Source organism: Vidua macroura, chromosome 2 (assembly GCF_024509145.1).
Source record: "Vidua macroura isolate BioBank_ID:100142 chromosome 2, ASM2450914v1, whole genome shotgun sequence".
NCBI lineage: Eukaryota > Metazoa > Chordata > Aves > Passeriformes > Viduidae > Vidua > Vidua macroura.
The window spans coordinates 33,642,244-33,659,494 of NC_071572.1; the positions used below are offsets into that span (position 1 = coordinate 33,642,244).

Consider the following 17,251-nt stretch of genomic DNA (forward strand, 5'->3'; position numbering starts at 1 on the left):
TGCTACTTAACTGAATTCAGTATTCACCTCAGTTTGACTTAAGACAACCAGATGTACACTTCAAGTCAGTCATTCACCACTAAACAAACAAAAAATTTAAAAAAAACCCAAAAAACCCAAGCATATTATGAACTATAACTGCTCAACTGGTGATTGATTATATCTGCTAATTGGCAATACTCAGTATTGCATGTGTAGTGTTTCATTTGCAAGAGAGCAGTTACTAATTAAAATCCCCTCTCCTTAGGAACCCCTTTGCCACAGTTAATATGTCCTCCCAGCTACAGGCTAAGCTTTTTTTTTTCCAGACATCAATTGCAGTAAATCAATAGTTTAAACTAACCAATATTTTTTAAATAACAAATAGAAGAATAATGTACTGATGAAGTTTTGAAAGAAAACTTAAACTGTAGAGCACCAAACTCCTCAGTTCTTAGTATGAACAAGAACAGCTGGCTCAATGACTCCACACAGAAGAGTAGATTATCCTGCTTCTGAAACTTAATTAACTTAATTCTAATTGTGAATTTATGGAAGACCCATTTTTGGCTTATACTACAAAGCAATTTTTTCTAAAAAGGTTTTGCCTTAGCTTTGCAACTTAATCCTTCTGCATGTCATTATCTCATCTGTTATACATTTAACTGGGCTAAAAATAAAACCAAAATTGAATGTTTGGTAAAGACAACTGGGAACAGACTTATACTGTTTTCTAAAGTAAACTGATGCAGAGTATAAGTAAATTGTCAGAGAATTGCCTTTACTATTCTGCAGAGTGCTTTGTCAGAAAGGAGAAGACGTGATGCAATACAGAGACTACAATTTCAAGAACTCAATAGTTCAGGTATGCACCTAACATCCTGGCAGAATAAACGTAGTACCTTATTTGTCACAGCAAACATTTTTAACTTATTTCAGCTCTATCTTGGCCATATGTAGACTTGGCCATAACTAGACTGACCAACAAACCTATAACATATCTTAGCAGACAGAACAGATTGCTTTCATGGCTTACACAACATGTGCTAAAGAGATGTATGTAATGTATATGCATACACACATACATATATGCATGTATCTACAAAAACCCAGCAGAAGAATGGCTCATTTGGTTTGCAACTGGACATATCCTTTAGATAAAACTTCATGTAGCAAGGTTAAGCTAACTGAATACAGGTATGAAATGGCTTCTTTCATCATAGGTAAAATGATCTATTATTATAATGAATAACTTGCAGGACAGAATTTTAGAAGACTGTAACAAGCTCAGTTGGTCAAAGCATGGTGCAAATAATGCCAAGGTTGTGGGTTTAATCCCTGTATGGATCATTCACTTAAAAGTTAGACTCCATCCTTGTGGGTCCCTTCCAACTCAAAATATTCTGTGATTCTGTGAACAGTTATGCCATCCTAAAATATGACAAGAAAAAGGCAAAATGCTCCTATCATTTCTTAATCTGCAGAATGGCATTCCAAATATTGTTGACACTTTCATACTAGTTTACTCTCTGATTTAATACCAATTTTTTGATTAAACACCAATTTCTGTTGAAGACTACGCTAAATTTTGTTAATAAAATACTTCCAGTAATAATTTATTCAATATTGCTAGACTCAGACCTACTCAAATAAGCTGTCCCTCCAAAGAAAAGTAACTGGACATGGCAGGACCTTTTCCTTCCTACTGTTCTTCAGGTCAGGCAGCAAGCTTTCACAGTTTTAACCAGAGCAGGCTTTGACACAACCAAGAATCCATTAAGAAACAAAACATCTCACAGGCAGAACAATTCCTTCAGTCACTGACAAGAAAGTTCTGTGAGCTCAGGTAATCATTATAACAAGAAGCAAAACCTAATGCAGCAGGACATACTTGATAGGCCAGCAAGTCTCTGTAAAAAGGATGTAACGAACAAAACCCAAATGCTCTCAAAAAAAATCTTCAACAATTTTAACCTGGGTCAAAGTATAAGATGGATAAAAGATGATCAATGCTGCATGCTTTTTTTTTTTTTTTTGTTGGAGTATATTCATTAAGCTAGTTTTCATATGCACAAAGAAAGTGAACTGAATGTCATTTTGAAGAATTTCAATCTTTTGAGACTGCCTAGTCTACAGTTGAGAAAATTTAATATCACTGATTTTTCCCTTGGGAACAGAACAAATACTTCAGTCATGTAACCCTGGGAAGATAGGAATGAAACTTTTCATGTATAAAAACCTTTCTTGGAAGAAAAGTCCCCAAAGAGAAGAGTGGCAAGCAGCTTCAATATTATCATTATTTCACTTAATACTGAACATAATCATATTAATATAGATGTCTCATTCAAGATTTCATTTAATTAATCCCAGACTAAGGTCACAATCCTAATGAATGCAGTCTACAGCCACAATCATGTGTTTAAGATAACAGCCTGCTCTTCATTTAATGCTTATTAACTTATCTGACACTATTACAATTCATTGCTTCTCTTACTAGTATTAAATTCAGCAATTCCTTAAAAATGTTAAGAAGAACTACCCATGCCTAAGAAAGACTCTTTTTCCACAAAATTGCTAGTTATGTAGAAATGAAGACTGACAGCCTGCTGTAACTCTACTCTTCCCAAGGGACAAAGATACTTAGACATATTGACTAATCTTAATTTTGAATTTCTTAGTTAACCAAAAAATAGCTCTTCAAGATACAAATCACTTACTGTTGTAATATACCGAGAATGGAATTCAGATGCTTCTTTTAAAAATGAAAGGCCTGGATGACTGTTCACCACATCCTACAAAAAAAATGGAATCATAATATCCCAAGGAGTATTCATTAGTGACCATGTAAGACAATTAGCAAAGAATAGCACACTTGCTTCCTTAACCAAAGCAGTTCAAAGTAACTACCACAATCATTACCGATAACTTCATTTTCACCAAGTCTTCAGACAAATCACATTACAAACCTTTTTAAAAATAATTTCATCTTTCAAATAAATCAGATAAACAAAGGCTTTCCTATATTTTAGAAATATTATAGGATTTTTTTTCCTATATTTTAGATAGGCTGAGGATTTTGAACACTGCTGACTGTCATAGCTTGTAATTCTGTGGCTATGATTCAGTAAAGTCAATTCAGCTTTTATTCAGTCATTTCTATAGGTGGTGTTTGCTGCTCTTCCAAAAAGATTTACTAGGTTTTGAATTCATATCCCACTTCTCCTTTGCCCTCCAAAGGGCTACCCTGACTTAAATAACTTTAACTATCTTATGAAACATAAAATATTCCAATACATGTGTTATTCCTACAATTGATTTTTAATCTTACCATGGTGCTTAAAAAACACCTCATCTTATGCAAAACTATTAACTGTAAAACAAGTCACTAGCATCTTAGTGGATCATGCAAAGTCAGTTGCACTAAATATTATCAGTAAACTTTAATGATGACCATGAAAAAGTATGTATAGTTCAAACAACTCAGGGCTTTGCCAGTTCATCATTTTGTTGTGTTCCTAGAAATAATTTCTGTTCCAACTTACTTGTAAAAAAGGAATGAAGTCTTCTTGCACCAAGTAGTTACATCCAGGGTTCATCAGAAGGTGAACAAACTTTGCAGCATCATCATAGCAGGTCTGAAGTACTCTGAAATGTAAATATTTCCATTTAGTATTCTACACAGCAAATTGCTCATGCTACCTCATGCAGGCATCCTAGAGCAAGGCCTATGAAACAATATTTATTCAAAAGGTCATTACAAATGTCAAACCATGCTCCAAGTGAACTTATCAAAGCAGTAGTGTCTCTTGAATTTATGTTAAAGGAGGTGGCTACACCATGTAATCAATTACACGAAAGGACAATTTAAAGTTAGAATTAGAAAAGAACTAAAAATTAAAAGCACTTTGTTCAGAACTGGCATCTACAAGTAAGGGCCATGTTTTTCACTTCTCATGAACTGTCAGTCATTTACCCAAACATTTTAAAATCTATAAACCCTGTAAATGAAGGTTTGTTTATATTCAAGTATTATTTAGTTACATTTTCCCATGTACAAGCTTGCTGACAATAGTTGATAATGGGAATTCCCCTTTACAAGACAGGATCACATTCAGAGCTTAAAATATCACATTTCAATTAAAAAAATGCAGTACTTATAAAAAAAGTAATCTACTCACTTCCGCCACATTGCAACAAATTTATGAACTGACACATATCCTGTTCGTTCACCTCCAGCACAATAAAACAAAGGACCTTTCCAGTAGAGTGGGCATTCACAAGCCTACAATTAAAGTATACATCAAGTCAGGTTATTGATTGCTTATCTGAGGGCTACTCTTTTATTTATAGATCCTTCAAAAATTACAAGTGTTAAGAAGAAAGCATTAGGGAAGAGATTTTTTAAAAAACAGCTTCTGAAACCAGCTTCACCTTCTGAAATAATCCATTTAAAGCAACTGCTTTAGGCTGAAATCCAAAAGTGGAGACCAAAACACAGGGCAACTGGTAGCATTCCTAATAGACTAATGCAGTGAGTCACATGTCTGTCCATGCTCCAAGCAGCTGAACAGAGTCCATCTTAAGCTCCACTCAAGAGCTGGGTATTTTTAAGCAAAGCTCAAGACAGCACACTTACAGACCTTCTGAACTGGAGCAGATTGACATTTGTCTGGCTCAGAGGATGGCTCAACTCGTCTGCATCCTTTGCACGTGCATGGCACATATTCTATCCAATTTTAAATAGCAGGCCAGCCTGCCCTGAGCAGCAGTATCTTGCTTTATTTAGCGTAGTCAACAGCTACACATTCCCAACTCCAGTGCGACCACATGCACCTGAAGGCCAAGCATCCGCAGCCCTAACAGCCAAGAGCCCAATTTGCCTAAACTGACTCCAGCTGAGAGCAGTCAGACATGCTGGCATCGCCAGGGATCTCCAAAAATACTGTGGGTCCCTGGAGCAAAGTACAATTACCTCTCATGCAATAGTTTAACTAGTACTTTAAACAAATTAAAAGAAATGGTTTTGATGAATACTGTCCTCAGACAGTATTCTTCAGGAAGGTGTCTTTCATCACTGAATCATAGGTGACTCGACCCTTTCAGCTTCCTTGCTGAGAGAGCAGGGTCTCTTCCCTACCTCCTCACTTCTGTGTTGGAAGGACAGGGATCCTATCACTCAGCTTAGCAGTAAAAATGTTTTGGTGAGGCAAAGCCGCAGTCCTACTGTTGTGAGCAGCCACAGTTTCTATTTTCTAGACCCTGGACAAAGTGACAGGAACATGGATGAGAACCTGAGACTCGTTACCAAGGCCATGACTTGCAGGGAGATTTCAAGCAGTGATTCAATATAACAAAATGGAAATTCAAGTTAATTTTAACTAGTTTATTGTCTTTAAACTTACACAGAAGTTTAAAAATATTTACTGCTTTCTAAGCTGAGTATTTTGTCACACTGCCATAACTCTAAAGTAGCTCTTCAGGAATAACTTGAGAGCTATAATCTCAAGTTACCAAACCATGCTGCCTTTACCAGTGCCTTTACAATGGAGGTTTAGCAGAATGAGAAAAAAAAAAACCTGTGTGAACATCTGAAAACAAAACATATATCAGGAACGCTTTTGCCTTAAGTCTCTTGGTCAATATGGAATAGAGAACAACATACAATGTTGTTCTTTAGTATCTGGTTGTTTATGCAGCAAAAAAAAGTAGTTCAAGTTTTGGTTTAAATGTTTTGTTTCTTTTTATAAAGTCATTTGATACACAGTTAATGCAGAAAATTTCACATAACTGTGCTATCAACAATGAAGAATATCAAGAAATACTAATGTGTGGGAGATGGAAACACACAATACAAGAAAACCAAGCACAAACAACTCATCTTTGCTTTCCATAGGAGTACAGTACAAAAAGAAGATGGCCAGCAAGTTCTCACCTTTGCAACCTTACCCATGTCTTCTAACGTTGCCCTCTCATTTGGAAATTCAGAAAAAGTCTTCTCAATTTTGGCAATCACAGCATCTATATTTACTTTTTCCTTAGGACATCCTCGAGGAAAATAAAAAGTTGGAATGTTTTGACTATGTGACGGTGGCAAAGTTTCTTCCTTCTTTGTTTGAACCTAAATAAATAAATACACATTTGACAGTCAAGTACCATGAAATCACATAGTCCTCCACAGATGACTTAAATCTCTTGGTATTCTGTGGTTCAACACACCTTCAAAAAGATTTCAGCTTATAAATGGAATAAACTATTACAGAATAAGAGCACATTGGAAAAATTAGTTACTATTTCCAAAAATGGTCATTTAGAAAGACTTCTAGGATGTTAAATATTTAATAAAAAACTTCAATCTTCAACATATCAAATTTCAAGACTGATATATTGGACAGCTTCTTGAGGACATCTGAAATTACTCAGGTTCTATTATCTGTTTTAGAAAAAAAACTTTCAACCTCTATGTTAACAGACATTATGAAAGAATTTGTTTTGGAAATACTTCTAGTTTTACAGCTTCAAGCTTTTGAAGTAAGTATAATAATTTTGTTACAAGCCACCAACCTATTTAATGAAGTTATGATGAAGATTTTCTTTTTTTTTTTACTCTAAAAAATGATAGCCTATATAAAGGTAGTAAACAATGTCTGCTGAGGGATTTTTTTTTGGATAAAGTATATACAATGAGAGTTTAGAAATCTGTTTCTCAAGTATTGTGATACACCATATCACTAAAAAATCCCCCAGATGACTTGTAAAAAGAAAAATTTATTTGAAATAATTTAAATTCAGTAAAGAAGAATTTACCTTGTAGTCAGTTTCCAAAAGAATGTCAAATAGAGAAACAAAGATAACAGGTAAAGTAAAAACAGAGTTAGGAAACAACTCAAACTTAGCAATTAAACCAAACTGAAGTTTTTATTCCCAACACTACTATTCAAATGTAAAAACATTGCTATAGGGTGACTTGTCCTAATGATGAATGTGTTCAAGATCCTGCATCTAATCTCTTATTTTCAACCAGAACTGGGGGAATATAAGCCCAAAATCCCTCCAAAAACCCTAACCCTTGTTTTACTCCTTATACCTTTGCCAAAGTGCCTGCAAAGATACTCAGCTCTCCTACCACAATTAAAGTCCTTCCTTATGTGAGTGGGAGAACTAGTTGCTTATGGTCAACAGATTTTAATTTGCAGAGTTCCAGCCCACGAGCTTTCACGGGAATACTACATATGCAAAAAAAAAAAAAAAAACAACCAAAAAAACCCTCCAAAAAACAAACAAACAAACAAAAAAACCCCAAAACAACAACAACAACAAAAAAACCAAACCAAAAAAACCTCACAACCAACAAAACAAAAAAACCCCTGAACTAACCTTTTCTTCCCTTCCTCTGCATTTGAGCCAGAATTCCTGTTCACAGCTGCAGAATTACCTTAACTATGTTACAAATTTTATTTCATAGAGGAAAATGAATCTGTAATACCAGGAGTCAATGTGTCACTTTCTAAGAATCCTGTAAGTAATGACTTTTGATAACTTATCATTGGTTCAGCAGTCCAGTTGATGAGGCAGCTTGATATAAGAGTGCTATGGGGTATCAAAAATTCCTTCCAACTTCAGATTTCCAAAACTTTAGGAAGTCTAAAGACTGCAATGTTTTATTCTCTAGGTAAAATCACCACCAGCACTACAAATAATGTCTGTAATGGGGTGAACCTTGTTTCATTCTAAAAGCCCAGCTCTACCCATCAGCACTTTACAAGAGCCCTTGCAGTTACCCCATTTCCAAGAACTGCCTGGACTGACATAAGATTAGCTCAGTTGGTCAGAGCATGGTGCTAATAATGCCAAGGTCACGGGTTTGATCCTCGTACGGGTTGTTCATTTAAGAGCTGGATTTGACAATCCTTGTGGGTCCCTTCTAATATTCCTCAGAATATTCCATGATTCTGTGACAACCACTCCCATGTGAGCTGCTCAAATGGCCACAGAGCAGTAGGTGGTCCAGTTCTTCAGAGATGCCCGATGAGGAATGCCTCATCCAAGAAAAGGGAAAGTGCAAATCACAGACTACTAACATTCCCTGAATGTTGCCAATATAATGAGGTAAATCATAATTTTGAGGAAGCTTAGTACAGAGAGGCAAGGCATTTTTAAAATCCATAACCAGGGAAATTTAGAGCCTCAGATGGAAAATTTATTTTAAAAGGAAAGGTAGAAGCAGAGGGAAGACTACACTGGAAAAGCTCCCAAGAGAAAAAGAAAAGCTATGATCACAACCATTTGATCATTGAATACTATATTTTTTCAGAAACCACAAATTTAGATACCTCAGTTCCACAATAAATTATTTCAATTGGTCCAAGTTAAAAGCTGTTCTTAAACGCACATGGAAATATCAATTCGGGATTTGTAGTAAGACCTATCCAAGCCCAAGTTACTTAAAAGAATTATATGATAAGGGCTTTTTATTTATTTTTTGTCTTCTAGTCTGGAATAGATAAAGATTATAAGGAAGAAGTTCAGCAACCAATTCAGAACTTAAGATAAGCATATAGCTGAAGAAAAATGATTTTTTCCAAGATGAAAATGTTACATTGAAACAATTGAATTCAGCATGATTACTGTAAAAATATATAATATTTAATCTATAAGACAGAATATTAATTCTAAGACCAAATATAGACTAAAATCTGTCATAGCAAGACAAATTAACTCTCCCTATATTGAAACTTATCTGTTTTCACATGCTGGTTTCTCAAAGTTGGCAAAAGAAGAAACTATAAAAAGGCGTCATTTGCATTAGCAAGTGTATGATCACAATCAATTCTGCTAGAATTATTTGGTGCCTACATATAGGCATCTAGTGAGAATACCATCTAGGGCACGAAACAAAATGCCCTTGAACATTGCTTGTGGTATCCAGCAGGCAGCTCCAAGCACAGCTCTCACTCTGCATCTGCCACGTGGATGTTCTGAGCATACTAATGCTTCTTAAATGCCACCAGCAACTTGGAATGGGACAATTGTGCTGTTAATGTCAGTCAGCACAGGGATAGGAACTGTACCAAAGAGAGAAGCACATCGTCCAACACCATTAGCTCCAACTAATGCACTATAAAGTTGATATTACATCTCCTCCCTCTTCTCACTGTCCCAAGAAGGGCCAGAGTCTTCTCTCAGTCTGAATTCCAATAACCAAAAGGCTCCTTGTACAACTAAGGCCGCTCTGCTGTATGTGCTCTAATGAAGGAATGTGTGATGTTAAAAGGGCTCTAAAAATGTCACTATTTTCTGTTCAGGTGCTAGTTACTTCTGTAGAGGCACATATGGCATAGCTGATGAAGGAGTCAGTTCTGTTATTTCAGGACAATCAAAATGCACTAATTGTGTGAGATTAGGCTGTTCTACAATTAATTATAATTTTAACTGGGGAATTCCTTCATTAATAAGAACTGCCAGAAGTCTGCTAACATTAAATCTTTGACTAGAAAATCTGCAGGAACAGTTCATTAATCTTTTTGCAAAACTACTCCTTTTCAGCAGTCAATTTAACATTTCGAAAGTGATCTACATTTTCCTGTGGCTTTAAGTTAAAACCTTTAAAACTTGTACCAAGAAGCTAAGCTCATAAAAAGAGACTCGTTTCGTCAGTGAAAATTTTCCCTGAAACTTGCTGAGAAAGAGTATCAACAAGAGCATGCTTGGAATTAAGGAAAACAGCTCTATAAGCTTGTAAACAACTCAAACAGATGCGTGCTGAAGTGCCAGGACTGAAGGGAGCATTAAACTTTGCAATAAGTATATATGAAGTGCTGGATCTTTAAGTGTATTGCAAAGTTGCCAGTGCAGTTTAGGTTTTATATAACAGATGGAAAGCAAGGATTCCTTGAAAATGTCTTGTTTGCAGTAATATAAACAAACTTCTGTGGGATTTGTCTATAGGATAATTCAAGAAAACCTTTAATACACAACCAGCTTTCATTCTTGACATACAGAATTGTAAGGACTGTCCACAGCTACCCAACATTTACTTGCCTTGATTTTTACAGTGGAGGAAATGGAAGTTTTCATCCCATTGAGGTCACTGTTCAAAGGGCAAAACTTCTAATTTTGCAATTAATTCATTTTGCAACTTTCCAGATCCTTTTCTAACCATTCTTTCAGAAGTTGTTTATAGTAATAAAGATTACTAAAATCATAGCATAAAATCAGCATTATAATTACAATACAGTAATATATTAGCATATACCAGAGAACATGGATACACCATATTCCAAAGGGAGAAATTAATTCTTCAAGCTAGACAGTCTTCTTCCATCTACCACCTGATGAGTTGCATTCAGTAGTTACCTTTGTTACAAGCAAAAAATAAAGACAGCGGGAATTTTAAAAGAGTGGGCTTTTCCTTCTCTCTTAACTGTAAGAGCTGATGATATGATACAATCATTCAACTACAGGATATATTGCTGAAAAATCAAGGAAGGGAGGAATTGTTCCCAGATATTTTAATAATGTATGCTCAGTAATGTCTAGATCTAACATTTGCATGTAGCAACTGTCAAAGTAGAAATACTGAGCCCCATGAAGGGGTTGAATATGTGGATTCAAATGCAAGTGAGTAAACCCTCACTTAAAAAGGACTTGCTGGAAAAGGAAGCCAGGTAAATACATTTGTGAATTTAATACTCTTTTAGACATCTCTGACATTAAGATATGAACTTGGGTTTGAAGGGACATCTAGTTCCAACCCCTCCTGCTGTGGGCAGGGATGCCACCCACTAGATCAGGCTGCTCAGGGCCCCATTCAACCTGGTCTTGAACACTTCCAGGGATGGGGGATCCACAACTTCTCTGGGTTGCCTGTACCAGTGCCTCCCCACTCTCATAGTAATGAATTTTTCCTCTCCTCTTTTAGTTTAAAACCATTCCCCCTTGTTCTATCACTACCTGGATTGATCTGATTGCTATTTATATTGTTTTGACAGGACTACAGAAAAAGATAACTCCATTCAGAAATGATGATTATACCAACATTTTTTTTGCCTGTTTCTCTGGAAAAAAGCCAAACCCTAAACATTTAAAAATATTTACAGAGTTCGCAGTCATCTCTTGCTGTAGTATTTGACAGGAATTTCCATGATAATGTGCATACTAGAGAAAAGTCATTGGAATGCATACAACAGGGTTGAAAAAGGACCCCAAAAAATTATACCTCATATTTACACCCAACTTCACATTAGGATTTTACTAAGTTATGCACTACAATCACCCCCACTAAAAAAAAGGGAATTAAATACTGAAAATACTATAAAGAGATTTTTGCCTATCAAATAAATAAAAGTCTGGTTCAATTCTTTAGTAGTTTTTAATTAGGCATTTAAAAGAAAAAGAGTCTGTTGTAATGCTGTTTACGATGTGCAATACATAAGTTAATCTAGGTCTTCTAGTCTTATATATTCTACTTTCTGCTAAACTTACCTGGATGAACTGAAGTGCATAATAAGCTAAGAGGATTTTCTGCAGAGATATGCTGTTCAGCCTTTTAAATACTAATATCCATGCAACCACCCACGTATAAAGCTCATCAACCGCCTAACAATGAGAACAGGTAACTGCATGAAGTTCCCTGACACACAACAGAAAACAGAAGCCAACATGGAGATTCAAAGGATAACATTTTTTTTTGGTGTGTCTTTCCTTTATTAAATTCAGTGAGTTCTTAAGAATACAAGGTATATTACCTGATCAGTTTAACAGTAATTGTGAATGCAATAAAGTGTTATCAGTAAGCAGGCTCACAAGGGACACCTGACCAGCCTTCTCATCCCTCTGCTCTATTCTTGCTGTCAATCTAAGTCTGACCAATAAAATTACAGAAATGTTTCTTTTTAAACTTACTTGACTTAAAGGTGAAAGTCAACATTTCCCTCTAGATAAACAACTGACATTATCAATAGTTTTATGGAATTTAAATCTTGAAAACATCACATAACAGACCTGCACTACTATCATTTAGAAAAGAGTTCATTCTTGTTTGGAGGAAAGACAACAGTTTTGAAAACCCTGTTCTAACACGTCAAATACTTTAACATGCTGAAGTGCCTTCCAAAAATCTGTTTCAGGGTAGACAAAGTAAGGTTATTACCAGAACATTCCTCAGAAGAAGCCCAGAGAAACATGTCCTCTGTAACATAAGCTCTTTTGACCTTGTGGTAGACATTTACAATTATTTAAGTTGAAGTGTGATGCTTTTTTATTGCTTTCTGTGTCATCCTCATTAGCATCTTTCCAGCCAAACTAATGAGATTTTTTTACTGCAAGAGTTCACTGATTGTACTACTTCCCATTCAGCTTGATGTGCTAAATGGTGTTTTTTCCTCTGTGAAAGATCATCCTTGGATGAATTAAACCTTTGAAAATTTATGGGTTCTTCCCCCAGTTAAGTTCTATTACTCTAAAATGAAATTACTGCACTGGAAATCATCTTGAAAACAGTAAGTTTATCTGTAATCTTGATAATGAAGTTTTACAGCACGGCATAGGGTAAGCTATACCACAGCACACCTGCATTTTCCCCTTCCCCCTTAGAATTTACTCGCTTCACTAGTGACATTGAAGCAATATGGTGAATTGCCTCAGGTCACCAAGACAGCTAAAAAGTAAAATTAAAGCTCCCCATTTGTCTTCATCAAGTTGGTACCACTTAGAAGCAATGTGGTTCTGCTGCTAACATAAAGATCAGGGAGTACTGCAGCAGGATTGCTTAAAATCAGATTACATTGGGCTTAAAACCATGCTAAGATTGTGATTAATTTTGCATAGCTTAGTCAGAAATCTAAAACAGATCAAACCCTGAGAGATACCTACAGAGAATGAACCCATGCTAAACCAGTCATTAAGAGTATATATATAAAACAGTCTTTCCTCTGGCAACAATCATTTTAGTCCCAATTGTTTCCTTCTATCCTGGACTTCACATTACTATCCTTCAGTCACTGTCTGGCAGCTGTTTTTAGATGGCCTACAGAGACTAATTTTATCATACATGTTCCTCTTTCCACAGTACGAGATAAATATTCATTAATTTTAACCCTGATGCAGTTTTACACTAGCATACTTTTGCTGTTAGCCTTAACTCTGAAAATTTCATTCATCTACTTCAGTCTGCAGTCAATATTTGTGCTGTGTGAGGGGAAGGAAATGGAAAAATTAATACACTTCCCCATAAAGTTCTAGCAATATACCATTAGAAGAAAAAAGGTACTTTAACCTACACTGTTTCCAATTTTATTCATGTGACCTGAGTTAACGTATGAGAGCAGGGTTCAGCAACTCTACCAATGCAGTCTATGCTCCAGTTAGCAATCCTGCATTCAGATTCTGACCAGAAAAATATGGTGGGAGTCCCCTTCCTGCATACCAGATCATGCACTCATCTCTGTTTTAAATAAATAGGCTATCATTCTCATCTCATTTATGCATATTCTTGGCCATTCACTATCAAGTCTATTTCTGTAAAAAAGTATATGGTAATCTGGTCTTGTGCTCAATGCTAAATCAACTTTACTCTAGATTCAACACTGTAGACTGCTCTGTCCCATTTTGGGATCACTGACATGTTACAGCATGTAGCAATTCCATAAACAAATCAAAAGAGATTCAGTGAGTTACCTAGGAAGAATCCTAGGTAACAGTAAAAATGAAACTTAAAGACAACCCTAACTTCTGATTCTGAGGTAAAAAAAAAAAAAGATTTTTTTTTTTTATGCTGTTTGCTATATGAAGCTAATTTCTCCCCTTATTTTAAGTCTTAAGACAGCAGAGTAAACAGTAGTGCTTTTAATTTGGTGATAGCCTGGGAAAGAAGCACCCTGTCCAGTTTGAATGAAATTGCTGGGCTAAAGGCCACCACTTGGATAGTCTTGAAAGTCCACTTGGATAGTCTTGAAAGTCTTACTATAAGGCATAAAGAATTATGGTACGACTATCATTAACACTTTCCCCCTTTATTTTAACCAAGCCAAATTGAAATAGCCAAAATGACCCTCAAGAAAAGGCACTGAAGTGTCAGCACTGCAGCAGAGCACCCAAGACTTTGGACCATCTACACAAACCTATCTGGGAAAGCATGTTCTAATGTAGGAGGAGGCAGTAGGCAGTGGCATCCAGCAAAAGCTTCCACCTGAAACTACAAAATGCATTCCATACACACTATCTGGGGTATAGAATTTAAAACCACATTCAACTAAAAGCATTTGTGAATGGCCACCACAGGCAAGTCATATCACATACACACAAACAAAAGTAGCACTAGGAAATTTTCAAATGGTCAAAATCTGATTTTTACTTGTTAAAGAAAACTTGCCAGTTTACCTCAGCTGGCATTTTTCTGCATGATACCTAACCATTATAGCACACACTTACCAATCTCCTCTCTTTCAGTAATATATATGCTGCACTAACAGATGTGTCACTCAAGTTCTTCTAAACTCTGATTTTGGAAATACTGGGATTCTCCCAATTTGCAGCTTGGTAGAGCTGACACAGGTAAATCACGCAGTCCTGCTGGGAAGAGGAAGATGCTATTGCAAAAGCATTATTGCTGTAGAAACATCTCCAAATACTGCTGCACACTTTTTTCTTTATACAGTCACACAGAGCTTCAATATCAAAAGTATGCAGTATGAAGAGCTTATTGATTTATTCAGAAAACACTTGGGTGGGGACAAAGTGGAAGATGTAGTTACCTGTGCACTCCCAAAGCCATGAACACAATACCTTTCTACATTACATCCACATCCATTAGTAACTTGATTTTTTTGTTGACAAAACTTTTACCAAAGGCTTCTAGACCGAGGTTTCCTCTGAGAACGTGCCATCATTGGTAGTGATGACATTTTTTATCCAGTAAAGATATTTTTTCTCTCTTTCAATGCCTTACTAATTTAAAAATAGAAAAGAGTACACAGTATAAAATGGAAAAAAGCAAGATTCTTCAGAAAAATCTACCCTGTGAAACACAATTTTCTAAAATTTTCTAATTTTCTTCTATATTTTGTGATAAGACAAAAGTAGTGGAATAATATTAGTCACAGCTAGTATGACTGCTAGTTCCTGTGAGTTGCTGTCAAACAGGCTACAGTTTATGAATTATGTCAAATTAAGTATTCCAATCGCTAATATATGCTGTTTGTTATATAGTTGCAGCTTCCTCAGAAAATACTCTGATCACAGATTAAATCAGTTCTTCTATTCCTTCCGAGTGTATTCTGACCCCAACTGTTTCCAGGGCGCAAGCTGGTAAGTTCCTCCTTGAACATGATTATTTTGATTGTACACAGCCAAGGGACTGACAGGTACACCTGAGGCAATTCTAACATTTGTCTACAGAAAACAGCCCTTGTCAGGACAGGCCATCAGTTCAACATCAAAAGTAACACATACAGCTAAGACATCCACTTAAACTCTGCAATAGCTGTTTATCCTTACATGTTTGCAACAAAGCAAGCTTCAATCACTAGATGCAATTGACTTCAAGACGAATCTTCTCAAACCACAAATGTCAAAAGTTCAAATGAATAACAAATGAACAGAAGTTCAGCCTTGCTACAGAGCTGCAAAGTCAACAGCTGGATCAAGTATTCTGTCAACTGCTTGTCTGCTGATGGCCTGAAAATTTCTGATTTGGACAATTGTGAAAACAATCTCATATCCCCCTTGCCCTGTAAAAGTTGAAGGACATTTTATATGAAGATGTGCTAAACTGTTTCCGGCTTTCTAGGACTACCAATAGTCATACAACATCAACTATTAGTAGTGTTAGTTGAAATGGAGAAAAGAATAGTGAATCTTATTTCAAGAGAAAAATACGTACATCTGAACTCCTCCATGTATGAATTGCTGCATCACAAAACTTAACTGCAGAAGGAACCGACATCTAGACTCTTAAATCATGAATGCATGTAAGCTGTAACAAACTTCCACCATATTGGCTTTTCTATAGAAACAGTACACATTTTCTGTAATAATAATTTAAAAAATAGATTTATCACCAGACATGAGTGGGTAAAGAAGCTGCTATCACAGGCAGCCAATACATTTTACATTTGAACCAGGAGTTTCTATTACAGAAGTGGTAAGAATCTACCAGCTTGCTTGCTTACAGTTTCTTTTTAAGAGATTAGTGCTGAAAACCTGGCAATCTACTAGCAGTGAACCATTTATGGAAAATCTCATCTTAACTATTAAGTCTCAGTGGGCAGCCTATATATTTTCATTCTGTTTTAAACATTGGCATCTGCTCTGGAAAACTGGCATTATATCAGCAAGCTAGCATCAAGTGTACCTATTAGCTACAGTCAGAATGAGATTTGTATTCCATCTCCAGCCCTCCCAGCAAATACTTGTGTTCTTTAATAAGGCATTTGTCTGCCTGATGTAAAAGTATTATGTTAAAACGAATATTGGGTCCTCCCCCTGTGGTGTTAAAAGGTCTACAAATTATGTTAAATTAGAAAACTGATGTTAACAGGAAAGCTGTTGTGCCTGAAGCCTCTAATTGTTACACAACCTTCTTCTGAGACTATAGCTGTAAACCCAACAGCCTCAATTAAATTTTTTGAAAGTACTGTTGCGTCAGAAATGAGACTTATCTTCATGACTAAAAGAATTACTGTGTGCACTACATCACAAATATACCAGCCCAGCAGACATTAGTACCTACAGACTCAGTGTTCGTTGCTGTCTTGAACATGCCACAAGCATTTATGTAGCATTTTGGTAACAAAGGAATGTAAAAATGAACAAGAGGCACTAACGTCTAAAGCTACTTCACTAAGAAGGCAAGCCAATCTCGTGAGGCACTGCAGAAGCTGAAGAAATAGTTCTCATACAGCTGACATAAATAGCATGTGTAAGCAGCATTTAGTATCATTAACAGGTGGTCATGAAACGAGTAGCTCTCTGTTTTCACACTGAGTCGTGATGCATACAACTACACCAAGGAATCACCCAGTAGGCACAGCAGATAAAGACATAATTCATTAAAAGTATTGAAAAATATGCCTGCACGGGTCTGTCACTAACATTGAGAAGACTAATTAAAAACTTAGGCCAGGATTTTTTTAAGCTCCTTTTAAAAAATCATTATATTCAGCATGAATTTGAATTTTTAAAAAGTTTAGTTTTAAAGTTAGAACTCCACAGTATTGTAAGGCCTTTTGTAAGGGTACTTGTGGCCTCTGAGTAGCAAAAAATACTCATTTTCCTA

The 17,251-nt window shown here is 36.0% G+C and overlaps 1 protein-coding gene across 2 annotated transcripts in view; it reads right to left on the reverse strand.

Annotated features, from left to right (window-relative positions):
• PPP2R3B (protein phosphatase 2 regulatory subunit B''beta) overlaps positions 1–17,251 on the reverse strand; it is a 44,321-nt gene that overhangs the window by 8,782 nt on the left and 18,288 nt on the right. For both annotated transcript variants that reach the window (XM_053970214.1, XM_053970215.1), the window contains exons 3-6: positions 5,912–6,097; positions 4,158–4,261; positions 3,522–3,624; positions 2,697–2,771 (exon numbers count right to left, since the gene is read on the reverse strand). In XM_053970214.1, coding sequence (XP_053826189.1) covers positions 2,697–2,771; positions 3,522–3,624; positions 4,158–4,261; positions 5,912–6,097 — 468 coding nt within the window. The remainder of the gene's footprint in view (positions 1–2,696; positions 2,772–3,521; positions 3,625–4,157; positions 4,262–5,911; positions 6,098–17,251) is intronic.